At 38.9% G+C, this 25,750-nt stretch overlaps 1 protein-coding gene across 2 annotated transcripts in view; it reads left to right on the forward strand.

Moving 5' to 3' along the window:
* GH1 (growth hormone 1) overlaps positions 1–25,364 on the forward strand; it is a 41,968-nt gene extending 16,604 nt beyond the window's left edge. For both annotated transcript variants that reach the window (XM_044055360.1, XM_044055361.1), the window contains 2 exons: positions 5,952–6,092; positions 25,020–25,364. In XM_044055360.1, the coding sequence (XP_043911295.1) occupies positions 5,952–6,092; positions 25,020–25,220 (342 nt within the window). In that variant the 3' untranslated portion in view covers positions 25,221–25,364. The remainder of the gene's footprint in view (positions 1–5,951; positions 6,093–25,019) is intronic.
* Positions 25,365–25,750: the final 386 nt, after the last annotated feature.

Consider the following 25,750-nt stretch of genomic DNA (forward strand, 5'->3'; position numbering starts at 1 on the left):
TGTGCTATTCAGATGCTGGCAATGCTTCTAGGGGACAGACATGGCTAATTAACATTAGCCATGCCCACAGACTGCAAAGGGCTACTGTCCGAGATACAGGCTGGTGCATTCAGATACTGTTGTTGTGGTACAGTGATCTCAGAATCACTTGAGCCTAAAACACAGTACAGACCAGTTGTAAATGGCATTGTGCAAAGACTTATGCATTTCCGACTTCCAGGGTATAATGTTTTTGTATAAAATCAGCAATTGCCACATATGTGAAACTGATTTTGTCCACATTTTGCCCATCTCCTAGAAAAATACAAGATCTTTGTGTAAAAACTGTCATTTTTGTAGAAAACAACATAATGAAAACTTGTTTTCAATAAGTGAAGATCCCAGACAGCTGTGATCAAGGAATATATTCACAATTATTTGTATGTCTCTACATTAAAGGGGAAGTACAAGAAGCAATGTTTATTTTCTAGAAATCTGCATGCTTAACAACTTTGACTCTCACAGTGTCCTGTTCAGAGCCATAGCTAGCTTATGCAGGGACTCGTGTAGTTCCCTAATGCAGCACCCCTAAACTCTAACTTGAGGAGCAAAAAAAATACACAAAGCACTTTAGCCCAGACTGCAAATACAATATCAGTATTAATTTATGAGTGCTAGTAGTTCAGTACCGATACAGAACCTACCCCTAATGGCAGTCACCCTTTGCCTTATCCAAGCTACGCTTCTGGTCCAACTATTTTGCTTTGTTTTAAAGCCATTTACCTTTGCTTATTGAACAGGAAATTGCATTCTTTTTCTGTTTTTCAGTATAAAATTATCTCCACATAAAAAACATTCATTATATTAAAACATCCAATTACTATTTTTGTGCCAAATATCATGGCGTGTTTACAGTACAAACTGTATCTGTATCAGTCTTTATGTTATCTTACTTTGAATGTGGTAAGTGCTGAGGCAATAAATAAGAATAAAATGAGTGCTGCTACTATAGCTGAACATATGTAAATGAGTCTGAGAAGTAAATAATGCTAGTAGGTATGGATAAACTGTACATGGCATCTCCTTGGCCACTCCCTTCCACAATCCATTACTCTTAAAACTACTTTACCTTCCTATAAAACTAGCTTTAAAACATTATTTATTTGAGCATCTTGCACATTTTACAGTCAGCTCTTACTTCTAGAAATAAATATCTATAGTGTCTCATCACCTCTGATGGCTGTTTACCATGGGTCAGGTTAGCATGACAGTGACCTCCGAAAGCAGTTACACGTCCCCTGGAATGCATATAATTTATATCACCACATATCCCATTTCCATGAGCATAAAAATGATAGTATGTTGAAATTCTGAGGAACATAACTGTAATCCTTAGAAGACCATTATATTCTTCCTTCTACAACGCAGAATGGTCTTGGAGTTGTAAACTATCAAGGCTGTGGAGGCAGAGACCCATGATGGGTGGTATAAAGGGGACATTTCTTTACAAAAGTGCACAGTTAGATTTGAAAATTGTTTTTCAGAGTTACAAGATCTCCAATTTTATGTGTTACACATACCGTTTAACCCAATTAACCCAGTCAACAAGGACGAATGAATGGATGGATACCTAGCTAGATAAATGCACAACCAAACATGCAAACAAACAAATTTCAGTGCAAACACAAACAGCATACTTTAAAAGAAAACTGTAACCACTAGTACAGAAAAAAAGCAACTCAAAAAACAATCAGCTACAGCAAGTGCATTATTATACAAACTCCTTGACATCATTCAGGTCAAATAAAATATAACTGACATTTATTACTAAACACCTGTTAAAGTAATCATGCCCCGATAAAATATGCATTGGACATTTTTCACAGATCCACTGAGTCTCAGCCTTGAGTTTATAGTCTGATTCACTTTAGATAGTGGAAGATGAACTGAGAGAATTACGTTTCACTGAGTTACACTAAAAGTGTGATTGATAGATTCCACCAGTAGCTGAAAAGAGGGAAATGGATGACAATGACATGAATATTTGTACTCCCATAAGCTCAAATAACGTACCCTGAGGTGCTAGAACCTTGGGGTTGTATATAAAAGTGGGGCGTGGGGAAAGAGTAGGATCAGGTTTCCTGCTTGTATGACTTTTTATTTTAAAAAGGTACTTTAGAATAATTTTAATATAAATTTAGTCAAATGGCCTTCAGGCTCATGTAACAGACCTACTCAGTTTCTGCACCATGTTGTAGTAGAATCCACAATTAAAGTGACACAGAACCAAAATTAGTATTTTTTAACAGCAGGAACAACTTTCTGTAGTTCTGTCAATGAAAACAAAATTCACAAATACTGAGTTTAGTAAGACAGTTCCAAAATCTATGATCTGAATGTTTTGTATCAGTTCATGTCAGAATCCTTGTGTTTTTGTACCAACTATCACAATGACTATAACCCTTGAACTGGTGAGCAATTGCTTAGCCAGGTTTCTTTCACAGCTAAGGCTGTGAATATAGTTATATTATAGGGTCCAAAAGACTAGAGTAAAGAGATGTTAAGATGACAACATACAACACTTCATAACTTGGGCAGGCCAACAGGAGTAACTGTCCTGGGTGCATTTCGGGGGAGTAAGATCAGCCAATTCCTTTCTCTCGTTAATGTGATACCATCTTTTAAAAGCCAGTATTGCATTTGCAGTCATACCTGAGCACCATAGCACTCTGTTTATGGTCCAAACTATAGCAAATGCAGCAAGCAGCTTTCTACAGTTTAAACGTAAAAAAAAATATCTCATTTTTTAACTAGAACCTGAGAGCTGTAGTGCTGCATTTGCAGCAAGCATTTTGCTACAGTTTAAAAGAAAAAACGTATACATATATTTTTATTTAATAAAATGTGTTGAAGGAAGGTCGGGGAAGGACACAGAAATGGAACCTGAATGGTTAGGAGGGATGGTGTTTCATGCATCTGGTCTGTGATCAGCTTAATACAGTAAAGTATATTCTCTTTTTTTCTCTCTCTCTCTTCAGTGGAAGAGCTGAGGGTGGATCTAACTGTAATATTTTTTTTTCGTCTTCACTTGAAGATTTGAGGGGGTTGGGCACTGGTTCATGGTACCAGCAAAGGGTATGGGTTGAGCCAGCTACGCTTTTTGCTCAAGCAGAACTGAGTGAGACAGGCAGGCATGACTGTCAATAAAAGTAGGCATAGCCGGCCTTAGGCATAGGCCAACTAGGCAGCCGCCTACGGCGCCGCTCTAGCAGGGGTGCTTTTTCAGTGTTTATTTGGTGTAGGTAGGGGGCACCAGGTGGTGTGGTGGGGACGCCATGGAGCCCTTTTGCCTAGGGCACCAGTTGACCTAAGGCCGCTCCTGAAAGTAGAACAGTGACTTTGAATAGAGAGAAACACCAACAGCTGGTGTGACATACGTTCATAGGTTCATAGGTAGGTACTAGGCTATCAGCCCTGGGGCCTATACAAGCCCAGCCAGAAAGGTACCCTGGCTTTTGCCACCCAAGAAAATTATTTTCCTGGGCCACTGTTGAGCAGAGCCACAGAGGTGATCCCCGGGGTGAATTTCCTATTTCCCAACCAATCATCAAGATTTTTCTTGAAGAGTGCTAATGAGGAGCTTTGTTTGATATAGATAGGTAGTTTATTCCAGGTTATGGGAAGTCTCTGGGACAGGAATCTATCCTTCAGACATGTTCTGTTTATTGTGGTGACAAGGTTTAGGTCCCTAGAGCGTGTAGCTCGGAGGGATTGGGATTTCTTTAAGTGGAGCATGTCCAACAGCTCTGGGTTTGACATAGCTTTGTATGTTAGGCAGAGATCACCTCTGAGTAGGTGATATGTGACTTTTTTTCTTGACCCAAACATGACAAAGATGATGACAATTGCTCAAGGTTTACCACCTGAGGTATTAGCTGTTCACGTATTGTTGCCAGCCTGCAGCCTACCAGTGGAATAACGTTTTTTTTTCTTTTTTTTTATGTCTGTTACAGACTACATTTTCTCTGGATGTAGTGGTGTTACAGTGAAAATAATAAAGTAACAGGATACAGGAGTTGTTTCCTCCTCAAAAAAAAAAAAAAACTTTCTGCATGTTTTGCTATCTGTTGTATTTACTCAAAAAGGGTACAGTAGTTAAAATGTGTCTTCTAAGGATTTGTTTAGGTGGGCTATCATTTTCATGGAATTGTTCCCAGGCAGCTGTGGTGTAAGGAATATAATGTCAAGGAGACATAGTGACTCCCATACCTAAGATAATGGCACGTACTGAAGCCCGCGTTCTTAACTTAACTTGTGTAATTTGAAAGCATCACCTACTTCCGTCATAACCCTGGCTATAGTAAGTACAAACTAATATAACTGTTACATGTAATACAAAGTGAATGAGAATTAGCTAAGTCAATGAACAGCCATGAATCGTGTTGCATACACTTTTCAGGCTGGCAGTTTAATGAAAAGATTATGCTATGAGCTGCTAACAAGCTTCAGATGCTAGACCAGGGTTTGAGTCCCTCAGTCTCCATTTGTCTATTGTGAATCTCTGATTGTTTAATCATATAGTGCTCCTGATCACCACTGGAAAGAGGCTTTTACTTGGTAAGTTTACTTGATTAAAAAAATAAATAAAATAAAAAAAAAATGAAAGAATAAAATCAAAACTAAGAGGCAGGTTCTGTTTAGTATACTACAAAAATAAATATTGTATATTGTTTTGGTATATTTAGAACAATGGAACAAACATGACTATAGTTCAGCTGTGGTACACTAGGCACTGAACCTTGTATATTATGCAAGCTATGGAGCCTCCAATTATTGTTGCTTATATACAGTAAAAGGGAAGGGTCACATATAGGGGACCAACCAAGCATACAGTGTGAACTTAAAAAAAATAATTTATTTTGTGTAATGACATCTACTAGAATTTAAAGTAAAAATAAATAAATAAATAAAATACATATATATATATATAAATATATATATATATATATATATATATATATATATATATATATATATATATATATATTCTCATAAGCCTGTTCTTTCAGGAGAATGTTTTCATTACTCAAAAATGTGTGCTGTCCAAGAGCATGCACTACAAGGATGCAGGTATGTTCAGAAGGCAGGGTAAAGGTTGTATAAGGGGCTACAGTCTGGAAGCTGCTATTACTCTAAAAATCTTATCTAAACCCCTGGTGACTGAGGCACACATAATGATGGAGGAAAAAGAGGGGGCACAGAAAGATGAAGAAAGAGCTTGTCTGAGAGACAGGTGAAGGGAGACGGATTGGAGTTTCAAAATGGAATCTCACATGTGAATAAACAGTATTATGAAATACGGTCTGTGTGCGCTTAGCACCACAAATACAAACGCATCTATTAATATCATCATATTAGGTGATGCTTGGATCACTCCACTTTCTTCATCAGCATGTGGAAACAACGTAGACAAACTTCCTTAGATGAACTTTGATCAGCCAGCAGCAAAGCTGATTGACATGTAACACAGACCTCCAGTGGTAGTGTCCATTTTTCATGGCAGTGTGGCTTGACTTGGGTTTGTAGACAAGAAAAACTGAGGGATCTTTTAGACATATGTAGGTATATATTCTTTGTCAGAATTTAATGTTGGCCAGCTCAGTTTACAGTCGAATTATAAAAATAATAAATGACTAAATTGGATGCGAGATTAAATAAAGAATATATTTAGTCTTATATGTGTACTTTTCAAACAGCATAACTGCATGATACTGTCATTTTACGTGATAGGCAAGTGAATGACCAAACAGATGCATAGTGCATGAAAACATTTGTATCCGGTGTTACAATTATTTTTATGCTTCTAATGCCCGAATATGCAGATACAAGTGAATGTTAGATGAGTTATTTAAAGAATACCTACACTATATAAACGTGCAAATGTGTAATTTCTTTCTGATCTGTTTTTGTAGGACATGGACTTGCTGAGATTTTCTCTGAGCCTTATTCAAGCTTGGATAAGCCCACTACAGATTCTAGGCCGGCCTTTTGGCAGCCCAGATGCCTATGACAAACTTTTAGATCTGGAAAAAGGTCTTCAGGTGCTGATGAGGGTAAGTATGTTTCAAATAAAACTAAGACCAATTTGAAAAAAGAATAAGTAAGTAACAGAGCATTAAAAACTGCAGAGCAGGACTGAGCTATGTAGCTGTCTGCTGTGCAAGAACTTACAACAAATACGATTCGGCAATAGGTTAGTCTGCTTACTTTGAGCGGTCTGAAGGCGTAAGTGTAAAGAGATTATTCTAACATGCTGAACAGTGTTGAATAAAGCTATTTTTCACCTTAACAGTAGGTCACATTCGACTGGGTTTACATGACAACTTATTGAAGAGTGGTATAGTAAAAGTAAAAATACTCCATGCAAAATCATGAAATGTCAACATTTTAAAACATTACCATCTCCAACAGGTGTTTGATCCATTAATCAAAACTGAGATATTCATCAGACCTATCATTGAGTACAATGCCCCCTTTGCTATGTACCCAGCTAGGCATATCCAACAACAGGAATGTCCATAGAGCTTCATCACTAAAGGAACACAGGGCGTAAGTAACATGTCCTATGCAGACTGCCTCAAGGCTGTATCCCTGTATTCTGTCTTCTACAGGCAGTTGAGGGGAAGTCTATGCTTGGCATGCAAGGCATTCTCAGACCCCACTCTGATTGACCTCGTGCATATCTGCAAAACAAACAGCACCAGAATTAGGTTCATAGGTAGGTACTAGGCTATCGGCCCTAGGACCTGTACAAGGCTAGCCATAAAGATTCCCTGGCTTTCGCCACCCAATAATTATTTTCCTGTGCCCCTGTCGAACAGAGCCACAGAAGTGATCCCAGGGGTGAATTTCCTATTTCCCATCCAATCATCAAGACTTTTCTTAAAGAGGGCTAATGAGGTGCTCTGCTTGACGTGAATGGGCAGTCTGTTCCAGAGTATGGGGAGTCTCTGGGACAGGAACCTATCCCTCCAGTATGTTTTCTTTATTGTGGTGACAAGGTTTAGGTCCCTGGAACATGTGGCTCAGAGAGATTGGGATTTCTGTAAGTGTAACATGTCCAACAGCTCCAGGTTTGACATGGATTTCTATGTTAGACAGAGATAGTCTCTGAGTAGGCGATATGTGACGGAGTAGAGCTGGAGTTTTTTGAGACGGTCTGCATAGGGCATCTGTTTGAGGACAGTGATCCTCTTCATGAGGTGTTTCTGCAGACTTTCCAGTTGCTGCAAATGTCTTGCGAGGTACATACCAAATGGGGAGTTGTACTCTATAACAGGTCTAATGAGGGATGAGTAGAGAGGAACAATGACCTCCTTTTTTCTGGATGAGAAACCTTTTGTGATAAGGTGTGCCACGTAGAAGGATTTCCTGACTACTGTGGCAATGTGGTCATCAAAGGTGAGACTACTGTCCACCTGTGTCCCTAGGTCTCTTATCACACTTTCGGTGTTGACTGGACTACTGCCTATGTGGTAGTTCATGGGCACAATGTTTTTCCCAAAGGGGATGACTATGTATTTTATGGCGTTGAGCTTGAAGCCATGGCTTTGACACCAGGCATCTGTCTCAGTGACTCCCTTTTGTAAAATGTCCACATAATCTGGGAATTCTATAATGGCTCCCAGTTTGCAGTCCTCTGCAAACTTTGTCAGCCATAGTCCCTCTGTGTTGGCCTGAATTTCAGAGAAGTAGATGCCAAACAGGAGAAGACCCAGGACTGAACACTGTGGTACTCCACTTGTCACTGGTCTGTAGTTGGATTTGGAGTCGGCTACCTTCACTGTGTGGGTTCTGTCAGTGAGCCAGTTGGCAACCTATTGCATGACATAGGGATTTATGCCCAGTTTAGTGGGTTTATCTATGATTCCAGAGTGGGGGGTGGTGTTGAATGCCTTGGTGAGGTCTTTATAGGCTGTGTGAACCATTTTCCCCTCATCCACAGCTCTGGTGACTGCTTCAAAGAAGTCAATCAGGTTAAGGAGACATAATCTGCCTTTCATGAACCTAAACTGGGTGGGGTCCAGAGTTTGAAGGTTACCTATGTCTTTGTTTATAAGTTCCATGATGATACTTTCCATGGCTTTGCAGATCAGACTCGTCAGGCTAATGGGGCAGTAGTTCCCAGGGTCTGTGGTAGATACCCCTTTGTGGAGTGGGATAACTGTAGCTGTGCACCATTCAGAAGGCACAAAGCCCGATGTGAGGCTATGATTGAACATGGTATTTAGGAGGGTTGCCAGTTCGTTTTGTAGTTCATGCAGAACACAGCCTGGGATGTTGTCTGGTCCCATGGATGCTGTTTTCTTGGATTTGGAGAGTGTATTTTTTTACCAGTGTGGCCGTAATAACCGGGATTTGGTATTCTTCCAGTATTGAGATGGGCCCTTTGGGGTGGTGAGAGGGGGGTGAAGTTAGCACTGAACCTGTCCACCAAGATGTTGGTAATATCAGTTGGTTCTGTATATTTAGTGCCATTGTGCTGTAACTCAGAGCAGATCTGAGTGTTGCCTTTGAGATTCTTGACATAACTATAGAATGCCTTCTGGCTGTCTTTAGAATCTGTGGCAATTTTGTTTTCGTAACTAGCTTTGGAGGATCTTATGAGGGATCTCAGCTTCTTACTGAGGCTGACAAGGGAGTTTTTCCAGTCTTGGGATTTTACTCTTTTTTGCAACAGTTTCTTCCTTTTGTTGTAGAGTTTGCTTATGGCAGGGGACCACCAGATTGGCTTCCTTTTTTTTGGAGGAGGGCATCTTGATTCTATTTGGGATGGCATGATCCATGCATTCGTGTATGTGTTCATACAGTGCACTCGTGTATGTGTTCATACAGTGCACTCGTGTATGTGTTCATACAGTGCACTCATGTATGTGTTTGTACAGTGCATTGGCGTAAGATTCAGCAGTCGTACTTCTATTTTCCGTCTGCATGGGTGTCCTGAACTTTGCCACTTCTGTCTTGAGAAGCATGAAGTTGGCTTTGGAGAAGTTTTTTTACAATGGTTTCCTTAATGGAGGGTGGGGGCAAGATGTGGATGTCTAGGGTGATCAGCTTATGGTCAGATCTGACCAACAAGGAGCTGACCTCTGGTGTGGAGCATCGGCCTCCCATGTTGGTAATGACTAGGTCTAGATACCCATTCTAAAGTCTTAAACCTTGCCTGTGATATAAATAAGACCTGCTGGAGAGACAGGTATGTATCCCAGAGACTACCCTGTCTATGGAACAGGTTCCTATCCATGTGAAGCAGAGTTCCTCCCTAAACCAACTGAAGTGCAACTTGGACAATTGGATGGGGTACAGAAACTTCATTCCTGGTTTGGCACCTATGTCTTTAATAGACACAGGTAGCCTGTAAATGGTTCATCTCCCAGGCCCCTGCTTGTAAATGTTTCACCTCCCAAGCTCCTGCTTGCACTTATCAAGGGTACCAGAACTTGTTAGAGATTTGGGATGCATGGCTAGGGTTAAAAAGGCTCTTGTGCTCATTAGCCTAGTAAACATCTATGAACCTATGAGTCTCCTAGGCCGTAGTCAGGATTTCATCCCACTGTGCCAATGAAGCTGGCTTACAACCTGTGGGTATTACTTACTTTAAAAACCTAATAGATACAAAGAATGTAAATACACACTGAACATTAAAAATACATACACGGATAAAAAATAAGTGAATTAAATACTTAAAAATCAGCTTTTGTCTCAGGCTTAAGCTGGATAAACTGGATTTTATAACAACATTGTCATCGAGATGCATGCCTCTATTGACATCCAAATGCAGCTGTACAATTATTTTCCTTGTCTAAAAACATATTTTTAATATCACCTCCCCACACTATATTAGTCAACATACCTGTGAAGTCCCCACTCTGGGCCAGTAATCAAGGAGTCAGAATCTTCACCACTGACACTGGAAAGGGACATTCACTTGGAACAAAAACAGATACACCCAGTATTTTCAGATGCAGCTCTCTTCATCAAGCATAATTTCCCTTAAGAGCACACAGGGAACACACTCAGCCTGGTTCTGGGTTTTTCTCTCTCTGTCTCTCCCCAGGTCCCCAGTAAGGTTCCCCACTGGCATAGCTGTAGAGTTAAGTCCTCAGCCGAGTGTCCAAGCCAAGTCCTCCAGCACCCACTCTGTGAAACAATACTTTGTGTCCCTGCTGCAAGTAGCTGACACACATACACAAACAAACACACACACACACACACACACACACACACACACACACACACACACACACACACACACACACACACACACACACCTGGCAAAGGCTGGCACAGATTTACTAGCTATGCCCCCTTCTGTCCAGACTATAAGTTGGGTACACTACCACCAGGAACAGATTTACTGGCTATGACCCCTTCTGCCCAGACTATAAGGTAATTCCACTGCCACCAGTCACCCCGAAGCCAGCTACTCTAAGGCTTTTACAAGGGTACTCAATTATACGGAGTGAAATTAATATTAATAGAAATGGTAATGTTGACCAAACATCCAGGCTTTCAGAAGTAGCCACAGTATCACCAATAGATATAAGTGCTCTCAAAGATTAAAATATTCTCTAAAGGACCAGCCACAGTAAAAAGTTTAAATATATTTAGTAATAAATAATAAAAAATAATAAAAGAGCATGAACATACTAAATATCTATTTACAATAAACACCAGAGTTTCAATCACAGGAATAATTAAAAATAACACAGACAAACAGATTCACACAGATACAGAAAAACAGTACTTAATTAATCTCACTATATTTTTCTGACTGATCTAAAGAATAATTATTCCATGGTTACTTACTAGAGCATGGCAGGATGAAGTAGGTGAGAGATCCTTCTTTGTCAGGCTACAAAAGCAGAGTGCCCCAAGACTTCATTCTCACCTAGTATTAAAATATCATTTTTGTCCTAGATTACAGAATATCATATGCAGCTGATCATATGACGTCTGGTTCCTGTGCAACCCTCCTTGGCTAGAAGCTGTCAGGATTTATCACATATGTGTCAATAATACACACATAGAAAACCTTGCTAAGATCTGCTGCAGTTCCTAGAAATCATATAAACATAAAACACTTCCACTCTTCCTACAGGAGCTAATAAACCATACTTCTTATAGACATTGCATCTCTGTCTTCATTCAAAACTGTGCAATAGCATCTTTATGGCCTAGGCCCAGTAATTTAATTTCTTACTATTTTCCAAAGTCAGGTGGATTGACATTAAACTTTTCTCTTCCAGTATCCTCTGTTAAAACATATACATTAAAACAGTTACAATAATATGTGTATATTTCTTTTTCTGTCCAACAGGGCACACTGTTGGTACATTTTTAACACAAGCAGCTTTACAAATACATTTTTCAACACACGCATCTATACAAACCAGTTTGATATACAAATGGCATATAATTATTTACAAAATTCCAGCTAGCTGTGCTGTAATAGGTTACACATCCAATGCCCTACTTCTCCTGGAACAGCTGGCAATACCTCACATCATCACAATATCCATAGGTTTTTCTCAATGTAAGCATTTCCTAGTGGATGGTCTGAATCATGTGTCATTTAGTTGGAAGTTATTTAATTAAGGAGAAAGTGATGGGAAGGTGGAAGTTATTTAATTAAGGAGAAAGTGATGGGAAGGTTTTAATGTCTGAACAAAAACTTGCTAATCAAAAATGTTAACAACTTTAATACAGTTGCTTTTGATTATGTAAGCTATGACAAGACCTATTTTATTATTATAAAGGTGATAGGTCTGAGGATGATGAAGAAACCTGCTATGGTTCGAGCACTCCAATTCTGCATAGCATCTAGAGACTGTATCCTGATGACTGAAAAAGTAAATAGGCAAAGGGCCAGTTAAAGAAATGTCCCCTGTCAAGGTTGAAGTCATAGTTGGAACAGGCACTGAGGGAGGCAAATGCAGGGCAGTTTGCATAATTGGTGTTGTGAATGATGTCAGTGCCACACTTGAGGTTGAGGGTACTCACCCCTGCTACCCAAGGCTGAGAGTACTGGCCCCTGCTACCCAAGGTTGAAGTCAATCAAAGCTGTCTGTGATATAATATGCATTGGTGTTGAGCCCTACCCTAACAGTTTGATGTCCAGCAACACAAACATCTGTCAACTCCAGGCCTGATGTACAGAGATTTAACCCTGATGGCCGGGAAGCCAACCATGCAAGTGCCAATACTGGTAACAATAACACTGACACTGAAATTGATCTTAATAGGCCAACCCGGAATCCTAAGCCTCAACAAATTTCTGACTCCAACAGCAACAGTGAAAAAAGCCTTCAACACATGTGGCAAACTTGACATAGAAGGAGTCAACCTTAAAGGTCATGGTCCAATCACTGAGCATATTTAAGGGTTGTTGGGTCCCTCTGTCTATAAAGTGCATCATCAGTTGGGTACACCCTGACTTACCAGCATACCTCTCAACCACTTAGAGCAAGAAATCTGGACAAAAGCAAAAATAATGAGGGACAATGTTTAAATATTGCTCTTATAAACTTAGAACGTTGATAGAATAACCAGTTTTGCATTAACATAAATTTTCTGAAGGGTACAAAGTCTGAAACTCAAATTCCTGTCATTATTTTCTGACTTCAGTCCTCAAGGATTTGCCAGAAAACCACAATTTTATAGGTAATAGTCAAAAAGTATGAGGCAAAAATCTGGACTTTTATGGAAATCTCTACAGCTGAGAGCTATGCTTAAAAGTGAACATATCCTCAAACATTTGGTAGGAGATTGTTGGGATAAAATTACAACTCATCCTGCTGAGGTGTTAGACCAAGTCTCACTGAGATGGCCAGCTATAAGATCCCCTCCTGATACCTCCTGTAACTCACTGCAGATATAAGGTACTACTGTCACTCTACCATGGTAGGCCTTCAGCATGTTAAAATTATTGAATCTGTATTTCTGCCTCCTACCTGCCAACCCCACCACATAGTTACTAACATCACTAACCTTTCTCATAACAGTGAAATGACTCTCCCATGCTGACTAAATCTTACTATGTCAAACAAGTATGAGCACCATCACCTTCTGTGCAACAGTTTACTACTCGCTAACCAGTCATATCACACCTTTTCCAGCTTTTGTGCACTTGTACCAACTCCAAGGGATCACTAAACCTAATCTTGAACTTTAGAACATACTCCACAACAGACTCTATGTAGAAATCATATTCACCCACCCACTCAATGCAAATTAAATCCAGTGTCCCTCCTCACCCCATGACTACACAACAACTCAAACAGCAAAAAAAAAAAAACTGCAGATGATTGGGGTACTTCTGTATGCAAACAGGAAATGGGGCAAATGTTTGTCTAATCTCCATTTAAAGTGAGCTGCAATTTCTAGCTCCATCGTAGTTAGAGTGGCATTAAACATTTCTGTCAGACCACTGGTCAGCGGGTAGTAGTGGGATAGTCTTTACATACTGTATGCAGACAATGTGGCATTACAGGCAGGCAGACTCTAAGCAAGAACTTCAGCAAAGAGTAGGGGAATGGAATTCAAAACTGAAGGTTCATGGGATAAAACTGAGTACAGATAAGACAGCTATGATGGCCGCAAATGGGGGGAATCAGAAGGAGCTGAAAACTGAGATAGAAGTGAAAACAGTGGAACAGGTCAGCAGCTTCAAGTAGGGGTGGATTAGGAGAAGGGAAGTCTGAATGAGAAGTTCAAAGCTAGAATCAAAGGGGATGCAGCCAACTGGCACAGAGTGTTGGGGTAGTGTAAGATGGAAGAATGACAAAGAACCTGAAAAGTATGGTGTACAAAGCAGTGGTGTGACCAGAACTACTGTATGCTATAGAAACATGGGCAGTAAAGGCAGAGCAGTTGAAGCTAAAGGTGATAGAGATGAAGTGCCTGAGATGGGTGGTAAGATGCACACTGTGGGACAGATGAACAAATAAGGACATAAGAAAAGAAGCCATAGTAACTCCAATTACAGAAAAGGTCAAAGAGAATAGATTATGGTGGTTCAAGCACATGCGGAGGAAACCGGAAGAAAATGTGGAGAAGAAGATTTGGGACAGACAGGAACAAGGCAAGAGGAAATGATGGTGTCCAGCAAAGAGGTGGATGGAATGTGTGAGAGAAGACCTGTAAGGTCTGACATGAATGTAAGGCATGAATGTCAAAGAAGGTAGGAGACTGGCACTGGACAGGGAGAGATGGTGACAAGTAATATGACACCCAAACCTTGTAGAAAATGTGAAAAACAGGACTGATGATAAAAATAACGATGATGAGTCTGTAAAGGCTTTACCTCACAGTGCTTCTACTGACAGGTGAATAAGTCTGACACATTTGCTCCTCTGTAGCTCAGAGTTTCCACTGGAAAACCCGTCCTGCAAATAATATCTAGCAGAACATTTGCCACTTTCTTTGTCTCAATAGAGGACAGAGCCACCACCTCAGGGTATCTAGTAGCATTGTCCACTACTACCAAGGAGTACCTCTTACCTGTGGCGCTTGAGCTACTAACAGGCCCTACAATGTCCATGCCTACCATCTGAAATAGTTCATCAATAACAAACAAAGACATGAAACTGCCTTGTTAAACTTTCAGTATTGCTCACACGTCTTACCTGGTTGCGCCTTTTGAGTACCTAGCCAACAGAAATTCTGCATAAGCCTTCTTTTTGTATGCTTTATGCTCACATGACCTGGAAAATTAACATGATATGTTATGGAAAAACCACCTATTGGTAGGACCTTGGTGCTATCACCTGCTGTATCATATCTTCCTCTAGCCTTCCTTCAGGAGTCCACTCTCTGTAAAATAACCCCTTGTACTTGATACTCAACAGCCTCTTCGGCCACCTCCCACAAGTTTTGTAAAGAAAGATTCGAGAGCCCAGACTGCCTCATATCTTACTTTGTGATTCTCCCCAATTCCCCTTCCAAAGGAAATCTCATATTTTTTAATAGCTGTGCTCGGATTCAGGCTTGCTGTTACTACTGCCTAACTTCCTTAATGAAATGTCACATCACCAACCTCTGTTGGAGGTGTGGGGGCTGGTGTCCCCCTGCTGATAGCCCCACATGCCTGTCACCATGCCTGGCTGCATGTAACCACATGTATACTAGTGGCTGTATTATAAAAATAATTTCATATTAAAACATCTGTTTGGGATATAAACAGACACTGCCATCTGCTTCTCCCCTTACCTTCTTTATAGTCTAAGTAAACGCTGGCCAACTTCTGAAAAGGTGCCCCTCCTGTGGCCCTAAATGCAATGGAGTGTCAGAGAAAGTATTGTTATTTTTTCATAAGTGCAGGCTTAATATTATGCATGTCTGATGCTGCATCCCTGTTGACAAGGGTCTCCTTCCTGTCCACTGGGATAGGGCTGCACAAACCCTTGTGACATTTTGGAATAGCAATTGTCTCCAGACAGGCCCCACTACTGTGTTGCATTCTCTGCTTGCTGCCTGAGATTATGTTTGTTTCTCACCTTGCCACTGTGGACATGTGTATCATTCATGCATCATTTGGTTACATTGAAAACATGTAACTACAAAACCTGGGTGTGTACTGAAACCAGTGACATCTACATTTACCTTTGAAACCTTACTTCACAGGAAGCAGCTTGGGATTAGTTGTATTCTTTTCCTTTCAGTGAGAGATGGAGCAAAGTATTGCTGAATTCTACCTGCATGCATCTGTACTGAGATCAGCACTATCTCCACTACCAGTCAAACGGCACCTCCAGTAATCAAACTCAAACCTCACAGGTGCTACCCCCCTTAAGTACACATTAATGGGCACTTGGAATAGTGGATTTGCACTTTCTAACCACCTCTGTAGACAGCTTGGTTGAAATGGGAATCCTGAAACAATGTACCAGCTGTCTCATGTTTCCTGACAACTGCCTACTACTTAAACAAACAGTGTGTGTAAGAGATGTAATTATATAATGTTATTTGTAGAAAAGCTTTCGCACAAAGCCCTGAGAAGTAATATGCAGGTTGTCAGAACCACACAACACCACACTAAACCATACACAGCTCAGACCAAATATACAGACGTACGTATGCTGAGACTTTTAAAAGTATCCTATCTAAACCACAAAGGTTTCCTAAGTGTAACCTAAGAAAAAAGTACCCTCAGCAATCTAGCAAACATATAATATAGGCAGAACGTAAAACATAACAAATATCGACATATTAATAAAGAAAGTCGAACAATCGAGCAGAAAACGATCGACAGACAGTTCAAAATAGAGACAGTATTTATATTTGCAGTAGGATATGATATGACACTGTACCCATACTACTTCCCCCTTGCAGGACCCATGTTAGCACTGTACTTATGTATAAATGTACTGTCAATGTTTTGAACTGTCGATGGTTTCGTTTCGATGTAGTGACTTTCGTTATTTTGCATGTCGTTGGTTTGACATGAACCCAGGCAGAACACACCATGAAACATACATCTAAGAGTCAAATTGACTCAGTTCAAAAGCCCATAAAGCAAATCTCCACGCATTCCAATATCCTACTCAGAGGTGAATTCATAGTGAGACACTTCAATGCACCACTCACCAGGCTGTCAGTTGCCTATCAGATGCTAAAATTCACCACATAATGCATGCAGTCAAGTCCTTGCATCACAAGTATGTATATGTCAGTCATAGTAACCCTAGTTATAAATAACTTCAGATATACCTTCCCGAACTATGTGAAGACAGACATGACGGAGCACTTGGAATATGTGTCTGAGCTGGAATGAAATACTCAAAATTCAAAAAATAAAATAACCACAACTGTGGTAAAATGGAAACTCATTTGCATTAATGAAATACACAATATAGCCAACTTAGCGCTTTCACCCTCATGACAAACGGGCATCATCAGAGTCAAACAGCCATAACAAACCTCATTTAAATACAAAATACATAACAAGCCATTGTTAATTAAGCAATTAAATGAAATCATTGCCTTGAAGCAGCTAATCATTTAAAAACACAGTAACACTATATATCTAACTGTGATAGTAAATAGTACGAAGTTTATAAAATCACATACTAATACTACTTATGACAAATTTTAAATGATTCAGTATTTAAACCAAAATAAAAAACTGTTGATAAAATTAATAGAAATATTCAATAAATCCCTAAACTATAAAGAAAATACTCAAATCTGGTTAGCTCTTTCCTTCAATATAGCTGTAATTGGGATGCAGTCATTTATACTGGACTCATTGTTATCATTCAATCTCAATTGCCATTTTGTTTCCCTTACTTCGACCTCAACTTTGGGATCACCACCCCCTTCACTAAAGTTCAACTTATCAATTATGAAAAAAAGAAATCTTCTAAAATTAGCACAACCTGTACTGTGGACATATAATGCATTACTAAGTTTCTTGTTCTTTATATCCCTAATATGTTCAGCTATCCTGCCCCTCAGTCTCCAAGTGGTTTTCCCCTCATAAAATCCTGGACATACTGTGCATGTAGCTACATATACTTCCATCCTTGTATTACAATTACAGCTACCAGGACATTGTAGAGTTGTGTTACAACCTACTACACAAATGTAGGGACCATCAATTATAAACTTGCAGTACCTAGCCTTGAGCAGCGTTCTACCATCACCAAGAATGATGTTACAATATAAACAAAAGATTACTGACTTCAACAATTGTCTCAGCTTCTGATGTCATTCTAATGTGTACAATATATGCCAGAGTGGGGGAGATGGTATACAGTCCTAACTTTTTTGCCAGGGATGGCCTGTACCTCTGCCCCAAGTCTTCTGTATACTGGCTACATCCTTGTCCACCCAAAAGTGTCTTTTTTAGACAATGTCAGTCTTTTAAAGTTTTCAGCATAACAAAACAGAATCCAGATAACTTAAGGGAATTGCTGTTCAATGCTAACAGCCTTAAAAAAATCTTTTTCCTACAAGCACTCATTACCCAGGAAAACACCGATATATGCATCATCACGGAGACCTTGATTATGACCAATGAGAGCACTCCATCAGTTCCTGGTTTCAATGTCTACCGCTTGTTCAGGCCCACCATATTAGATGAAGGCACTAAAGGCAGAGGTGTTTCCATATTCTTAGAAAAAAATAGTCCCTATGCATTAAGCCAAAAAAGACATTTTCCTTGGAGACTTCAACTGCTCCTACAGTAACTGGACAATTTAAACGTCCTCAAATATGTATGCCAGAAACTTCTAAAGTGCATTAATACAAACTCTGATGATGAGTTAGTCCACATCCCAATGATGGAAAATAAAATGCTGGACAGCTTTTCTCCCCACTAACTGTAACTTCCTCTCTGGTCAAATCAGACCACAAATCAGTCACATGTACCTTAAGCACTGAATTGGGAAATATCTTCGAATATCTTAATATTCAAATATTATACCGAGGCTAATCTACAAAAGCTGAACAATGACTTGGCTAAAGTCAAAAGCCCCTTCCATCTTGACAACTCCACTGTTTATACAAAATCCTTTACTGTGAAATTCTACATGCATGCAAATAGCTGCACAGACACTTCTGACCCCCTCAGAAGTAAATGCAATGCCTAATTTAAAAATAAAACCCTGTGGTAGAACTCTAATATAAACATGCTGTGTAATAAAAGAAAAAACTCATTACACACAAAAATAAATTTAACTCACAAGATGCCAATAACACCCTCGCTAAATGTAATAAGGAACTCTAGACCCTGATCAAATCAACCAAAGTCTGATACAAGGTAAAATGGACACCCAGATGAAGGATAACCATAAAGCATTCTTTAACTGTGTTTGAAAGCCCAGAAACAGTGCCCATCACTGCAAAGAACTAATTGTAGGGGATATCACATACTTAGACCCAGAGGACATAGACAATCTGCTAGCAGACAAATTTAGTTCAAACTTTACCCCCATCCTATATTCCCAGATGACATAACTGCATTTACACCCCCCTCCAAATTTCCCAAGACCAAGTCTTCAGGTGCTATCCAAGAACAAGGACACTACTTTTATGCTGCCACATAACATACTATGCTGCCAAGTGGTCATCTTGAAACATATATACAGATATTATTCAGAACAAGCCTCCAAACAGAATGGAGGACAGCAACAGTCATCCCATTGTACAAAGGTGGGGTGTCAGTAGACCCAGGTAATTACAGACCCATGAGCCTGACATAACTCATCTGTTACGCTATGGCTGAATATACAGCAAAAATAGTTATTCTTCCATAAATCTGCAGTATAAAATCAGCATTTACAGACAGATCTTTGATACTGACACCAATGTATACCTTAGTGTCTATAAAAGACCTATCAGATTTTACATTTTTGTAACCCATACAGTTTATCAGATGTAAATCTAATGAATTGTGTTTTCAGTAGACTAATTTGAAGAGAAATTCTCAGGAAGCAAGGTCGGTATGTGCCTGTCCAAATGTTATAACTGGAGTGACCACAATACTTTCTCACTAAAAAAGTCAAGAATCTAAATCAGAAAAATTATGTAGACTATCTAAAATCTTAGTTCCCCTTATTAGTATCTTACAGGCTACTAAAAAGCAACCACTGCTTCACTTATAGACTGTCAACAAACTCCACCCTGTCAGACCTATTGCACATTTGCAAGTCCAATGGCAGCATGAACACCCACTCAACAGATCACAATCTCTTTTACAACATAAATAGACAGTCTGCTAGCAGACAAATGGAGGGATAGGTGCATATCACAGAAACAAAACTGTTCTATAGATCCATGTTCCACTCCAATAAAACAAAGTACTTCTGTACTCTATTCAAACATAATTTGGATGAACGGATGGAAACCTGCAAATTCATCACTGGTTTAGAACCCATGCCTCTCAAGAATAGGGGGCAGCAAGTAAATGTCCCAACATATCCTTCCTCCACCCACCTTTGGATTATTCGTATGCAAATTATAAGAGCTAAAACCTACCATGGGAATGTAAGGCTAGGCGTCTTAAGATCCTCACAGATCAATAGCCTAGTAGGTATGTATAAACCTGTCATGATGACTTTGGTATAACAGTACACATGGGAACACTCTGTGTGTAGTGCTAGGCACCCCTTACCATGCTTTTATACTCTGCCGAAAAGACAGAGGTCATCCTTTCTACCTGTCTCCTTTGTATTTGTACATTGCCAGTCTAACAGATCTTTATATCCTCAGGCAAGGGATTGATTGTGTGCTTTCTTATCATAAGTCTTTTCAACATTTAAAAAGTAGAAATGCAATATCCCCTTACCCATCTATGAAAGTACTTAGTTTTGCAATCAGTTCGCCAACACTGTCCTCTGTCTTATTCATCTGTTCTCTAAACTCTTACTTTTCACAAGCTTCTGGAGTAAATTTAAAGCATTCACACAGCAGTAGGTTTCATATTGGAATAGTAAACAGTACAATCGCTGTCATTAATCTTAGCAATAGTTTGCACTGCACTATGTACTGCCTTACTAATTGAGCACAAGAGTTAAAAAAAACCAAACTAGCTGCCTTGATTATTTTGATGCTGACAATACACCCTTTCAAATGTCTCAGTGAAATTATCAAAACATTGGCCTCCTTTCACTGGTGTGATTGACTGACCCCAAAAAAACAATGAATCATTTAGACGAGAAAGCAAGAATAATGCTTCATGCTTATCAAATGATAAATAGAATACTGTGCGTTCCATGACTATGTGTCTCTCAGTCGGAAAGAAGTATGGGTCTCCTTGAAAATGACTCCATATACAAATCTGTAATCAAGGGACTGCATACATATCTGCTGACATCATCAGATCCAAATATAGTGAAAGTTCTAAAATATGAAGAAAATAAGGCTAAGATGAGATCTTTGCTTAGTTTAGCAAAAGCATTTTGGAATAAAGTGGGAAGAGAAATCAAATTAGAAGTAGACCAAAATTTGACAACATCTGAATGTGCTAAAAATAGAAGAAAGAACATAAACAAAAGGACCTCAAGAAAAAAAAAGAGAAGAAAATTGGAAAAGTACACAAATACAGTAGCAAATATAGAGATCGTAATGAACAACCTCATGTTGAATATTTGACACAGGAATGGCTAAGGAGAGGTGACCTGAAACTATAAGATGAAAGGCTAATAATGGTGGCACAACGTAGTAGTAGTAGTGGGCTACGTATACATTTTTTTACAAAGTCTATAGAAAAAGTGGGAGAAACAGGCAAATGGAAGTTGTGTAAGACAGAAATGGAAACAATCATACTTCTCATCGCTGGGTGTGATACACTCATGGCTGAGGGTCTGTACACTGAATAAGACAGAAATGGAAACAATCATACTTCTCATCGCTGGGTGTGATACACTCGTGGCTGAGGGTCTGTATACTGAAAGGCACAATAATGTGGCCAGACTGTTGCATTGTGCATTGTGCAAACACTACAATACAGAAGTAGCTGAGAATCATTGGAAACATGAACCACAAAGTATTATCAACAATGATGAAGTCTAGATCAAATGGGATCACCCATTACCAACACTTCAAAAACAGATGCAAGAAAAACAGATATAGTAGTCCAAGAAAAAAAAGACAATCATAGCACTGTTGATTGAAATTGCTGCACCCATTGATTATAGTGTCTTACATATGGAGAGACACAAAGCATTAAAATACCAGGATTTCAAAAAAAATGAAAGCAGTGTGGAAGAAAGATACTCAAACAGTTCCAAAAGTAGTAGGATCAACAGGACAAATAAAAAAAAGAATTTGCATTTGTACTTAAATATGTTACTAGTACATATAACCCATATGAACCTCAGAAGGTGACAGTTCTAGGTACAAAGCAGGTGCTGAGAAGAGCACTCTTGTCAAACATCAAAGACTGAAACAATACTAACTTTATGATCTCTAGTTGAACCCCCTCATAATCCTCTATGTTATTACAGTAGAGAATCGATTATCTGAACGTCAGTTATCCAAATCATCAATTATCCGAACGCAACCTTCAGAAGTTTTGGGGTAAGAAAAATCATAAAGTTTAATATGTAAACATATATATTCGCTTGTGCATGTTTTTTGAGCTTGTAGCCTGCTCGTGTGTGAAAAAAATTCCTTTTGGTCCACTGGGATTGCTGAATGGTTGAAAAGTGCATTCCCTGCATGCAGAAAACAAGATTTTAGAAATTTTTTTTTTATTTAGTTCAATGTATGTTTGGTTATCTGAACAGTTTGATTATCCGAACTACCCTAGGTCCCAATTACTTCGGATAATCGACTCTACAGTAAATGGGTAAAGGATTGGCTTAATTAGCAGGAAGAAAACTGTTAAAATGAATGGTCACATTTCCATTTGGCCAGAAATTGGTCTGGTGTCCCCCAGTGGTCTATACTGGGCACATTACTGATCAATTTTGTATTTTCTTTCTTACCCAATAACAACATATACTGGAAGCCCAAATATGCAGAAGACATTAAAACATGTGCATTTTACTGGTGCTGCCAACTATATTACATTTAATTCCTATATCCTGCAGATATACAAATGGTTTGGGGGGATAGTAGTTTACATATAAATACTGAGAAATGTAATGTTTTGTAAGTTGGTCCACTCAAACCTGTACACAAATTCAGCTTGGTTACAGATATTATTATTAATGAGATAATGCAGTATAATGCATAATCTTGATTTAAAGAGTAATGCTTGTGAAGTCAAGTTAAAGGAAATGCAAGTTATGGGACTATTATTAAAAAATACTGGCACTAGATCAAGGAAGGTTCAACTTAAAATATTTGCAGCCTATGTAAAACCAACTGTTGATCTTATTTTGGTTATATTCCAAAGGAGATCAAACCTTACTGAAAAATATTTTAAAAAGTCCACCAAATATATTTCTGAATGCCAAAATTCATTTTATGAAGAATATCTGAAGAAGTTTAAGTTATATTCCAGAACATATCATTGGTTATGTAGAAGGTTATGCGTGGCATATCGTCCACTGAGTAATGAAGAATTTAGGTCATTGTTAAACATCAAAATGTTACCTTCTCATAAATCAAGAGGAAATATTATACATTCCTGATTCCAAATGTAAAACTGCTACTGCTACAGTAAATGCAACCTTCCCCATATTTAAGACTAAGCATACCCATATGAAATTCCACTACTCCCTGCTTTTCTATTCTGTAAAGCACAATAATCTTTTGGTTTTATACTTCATCATTTCCCCTACTAAACATTAATGTATGCAAGCCAGTGACTAACACCCCTAAACTCTCTTCTCTTCTCAAGGATCATTATTTTGCAGTTGTTTTATCAATAAAATATATTGGTGTTAACAATTCCCGACTTCTTCCTGCACTGAGCAATCTGTTGTTGTATCTTTCGGCTTTTTCCCGGTTAGGGGTCGCCACAGTGGAACTCCGGTCCACTAATGATTGGCAGTAGATTTTTACGTACCGAGTTGCCAGCCCTGATGCACAACCTTCAACGAAGGTACGCCCATTCACGCATGTCTCCACACAGAAGATGCTTTAGCTGAGAATCGAACAGGACAACATCTTACTGTGAGGCAACAACGCTACCGCAGTACCACCACCGCAGCAACCTGACGAGGAATATATTGAAAACCTTATCAGTGCCTACAAAAGTCCAAAATGGGGAGAAAATATTGAGTTTCTTATAAAAGATTATTTCTATATTTACATTCCCTGCAAATTTTCAAAGTTGGTAATCAATGATAATTTATTAACACAAACAATCACAGCTACAAGTCTTGCTTAAATACCAACTAACCCGTTTTTGTTGTTGCACAATGAATGATATGCAGAATAACAGAATAGTCAGATGACAGGTACTGCTCCTTTTGCAAGAAATATTTTCAAAACGTATCGACAGAAATAGCAAATTATCATAGAGAGTCAAAACTAATCATTTTAAACTGAATAAATTCTGCAATATTGGTTACAGAAATAGGTCATCGGGTATGCTATACAACCATGACAAGTTAAATGAACACCACTACTTAAAATTAATGCAAGCACAAAAAAAATTTAAATGATGCAGCACAAACTAAAGCTAAGAGTTAGGTAAGACAGTAGCAAACATAAATGCATGAGAGGGAAGGCAATCTTTCTGCAGGCAATGGTAATACGGAGTTAACTGAATTCAACTTTATAGGCAATTATAGAAAATTAGTGCGATAAAGTAATATCAGCAGTAGGATTTGAAATTCTGCAGAATTAAGATAAGAGTAGAAGAACCATAGAGGGGAAGATTGCTTGCTATATCCTATGGATGTAGAGAGGGGGGAGTTTAAATGTCTGGGGGCAGGTGGAAAAGGCACACTAGACAATCTAGACAACAGCCAAAAGGTTTGGAGAAGGTGTTATCTTTGGTGAAGAGTGAAGGTATCCAACAGAAAGATTATGGAAATTCAGTCCTTGAATGACAATCACCTAAGGGAATTTAGAGCAAGGTTGAGAAGAATTGCTTTCAATACAGAATTACCAGCAAACTGGCAAATTATATTCATGGCATAACATTAAGTTTATAAACTAGACTGAAAAACAAAAAATGCATTGCAATGTTCTATAGTTCAAATAGACAACATGTTTCAGCAACCAGGGCAGTGAGGGTAAGAAACCATGTCAACTTAGAGTTGTAGCAGTATTAGGAATATCATTGTCCTGGTATGTCAATACAACTTTCAGAAGTGTCCCCTTTCTCAGAAACATATGCCCCAGGTAGCTTCACTTCAGCATGAGGTTTGCTTCCTGATTCCTGATAATTGCAGAGTCATACTAAAAACATAATAAAGACTGACTATGTCAGTGTATCTACGCAGGTAACAAAAACAGATACTAGTGGTAAATGAGAAAATGAATGGACCAATCAGTGAATGATCTAAAAGTGAATGATAAAGCATTGAGTAACACTGAATTTAAGAAAGTCATGTCTTCTCTCCACTGTACTGCAGGAACTAGAAGACGGAAGTTCCAGAGGTCTATCCCTGCTCAAACATACTTACGATAAGTTCAGTGCCAACCAGTTTAGTGAGGAAGCAACCCTCAAGAATTACAGTTTGCTGGCCTGCTTTAAGAAGGACATGCACAAAGTGGAAACATACCTGAGAGTGATGAAGTGCAGACGTTTTCCAGAGTCCAACTGCACTATATAATGGAGATGATATTTTAATAAATATAGTCTAACTATGTATAGAAATATGCACATTTGTCTTTCTTGCTGATTTTGCTTTGCATATTATCTTTTACTGTTACTCTGATGTACATATAGAAATAAAAAATACTGTTTATTGACCTTGCTCTGCAATGAAACGAGTAAATCTGTTTAAAAATCTCTCTCTAAATATATATATACACACACAGTATATATATATATATATATATATATATATATATATATATATATATCTTTTATTTATTTATTTAACATTTGTTGACCGGGAAAGTCCGACTAGGTTCCACAGAGCCTGTTTTCAGCGGAGGCCCGGGGAGAAATGCTCCAGATGCATGTCTTTGGAATGTGGGAGGAAACTGGAGTACCCGGAGGAAACCCACACGAACACAGGGAGAACATGCAAACTCCACACAGAAGGCACCCCAGCCGAGAATCGAACCGGAGAACCTCTTGCTGGGGGCAATGTTAACTGCTGCACCACTGTGCCGCCCATATATATATATATATATA

This window comes from Protopterus annectens, chromosome 13.part0 (genome assembly GCF_019279795.1).
Source record: "Protopterus annectens isolate FY-2018-M chromosome 13.part0, PAN1.0, whole genome shotgun sequence".
Classification (NCBI taxonomy): Eukaryota; Metazoa; Chordata; order Ceratodontiformes; family Protopteridae; genus Protopterus; species Protopterus annectens.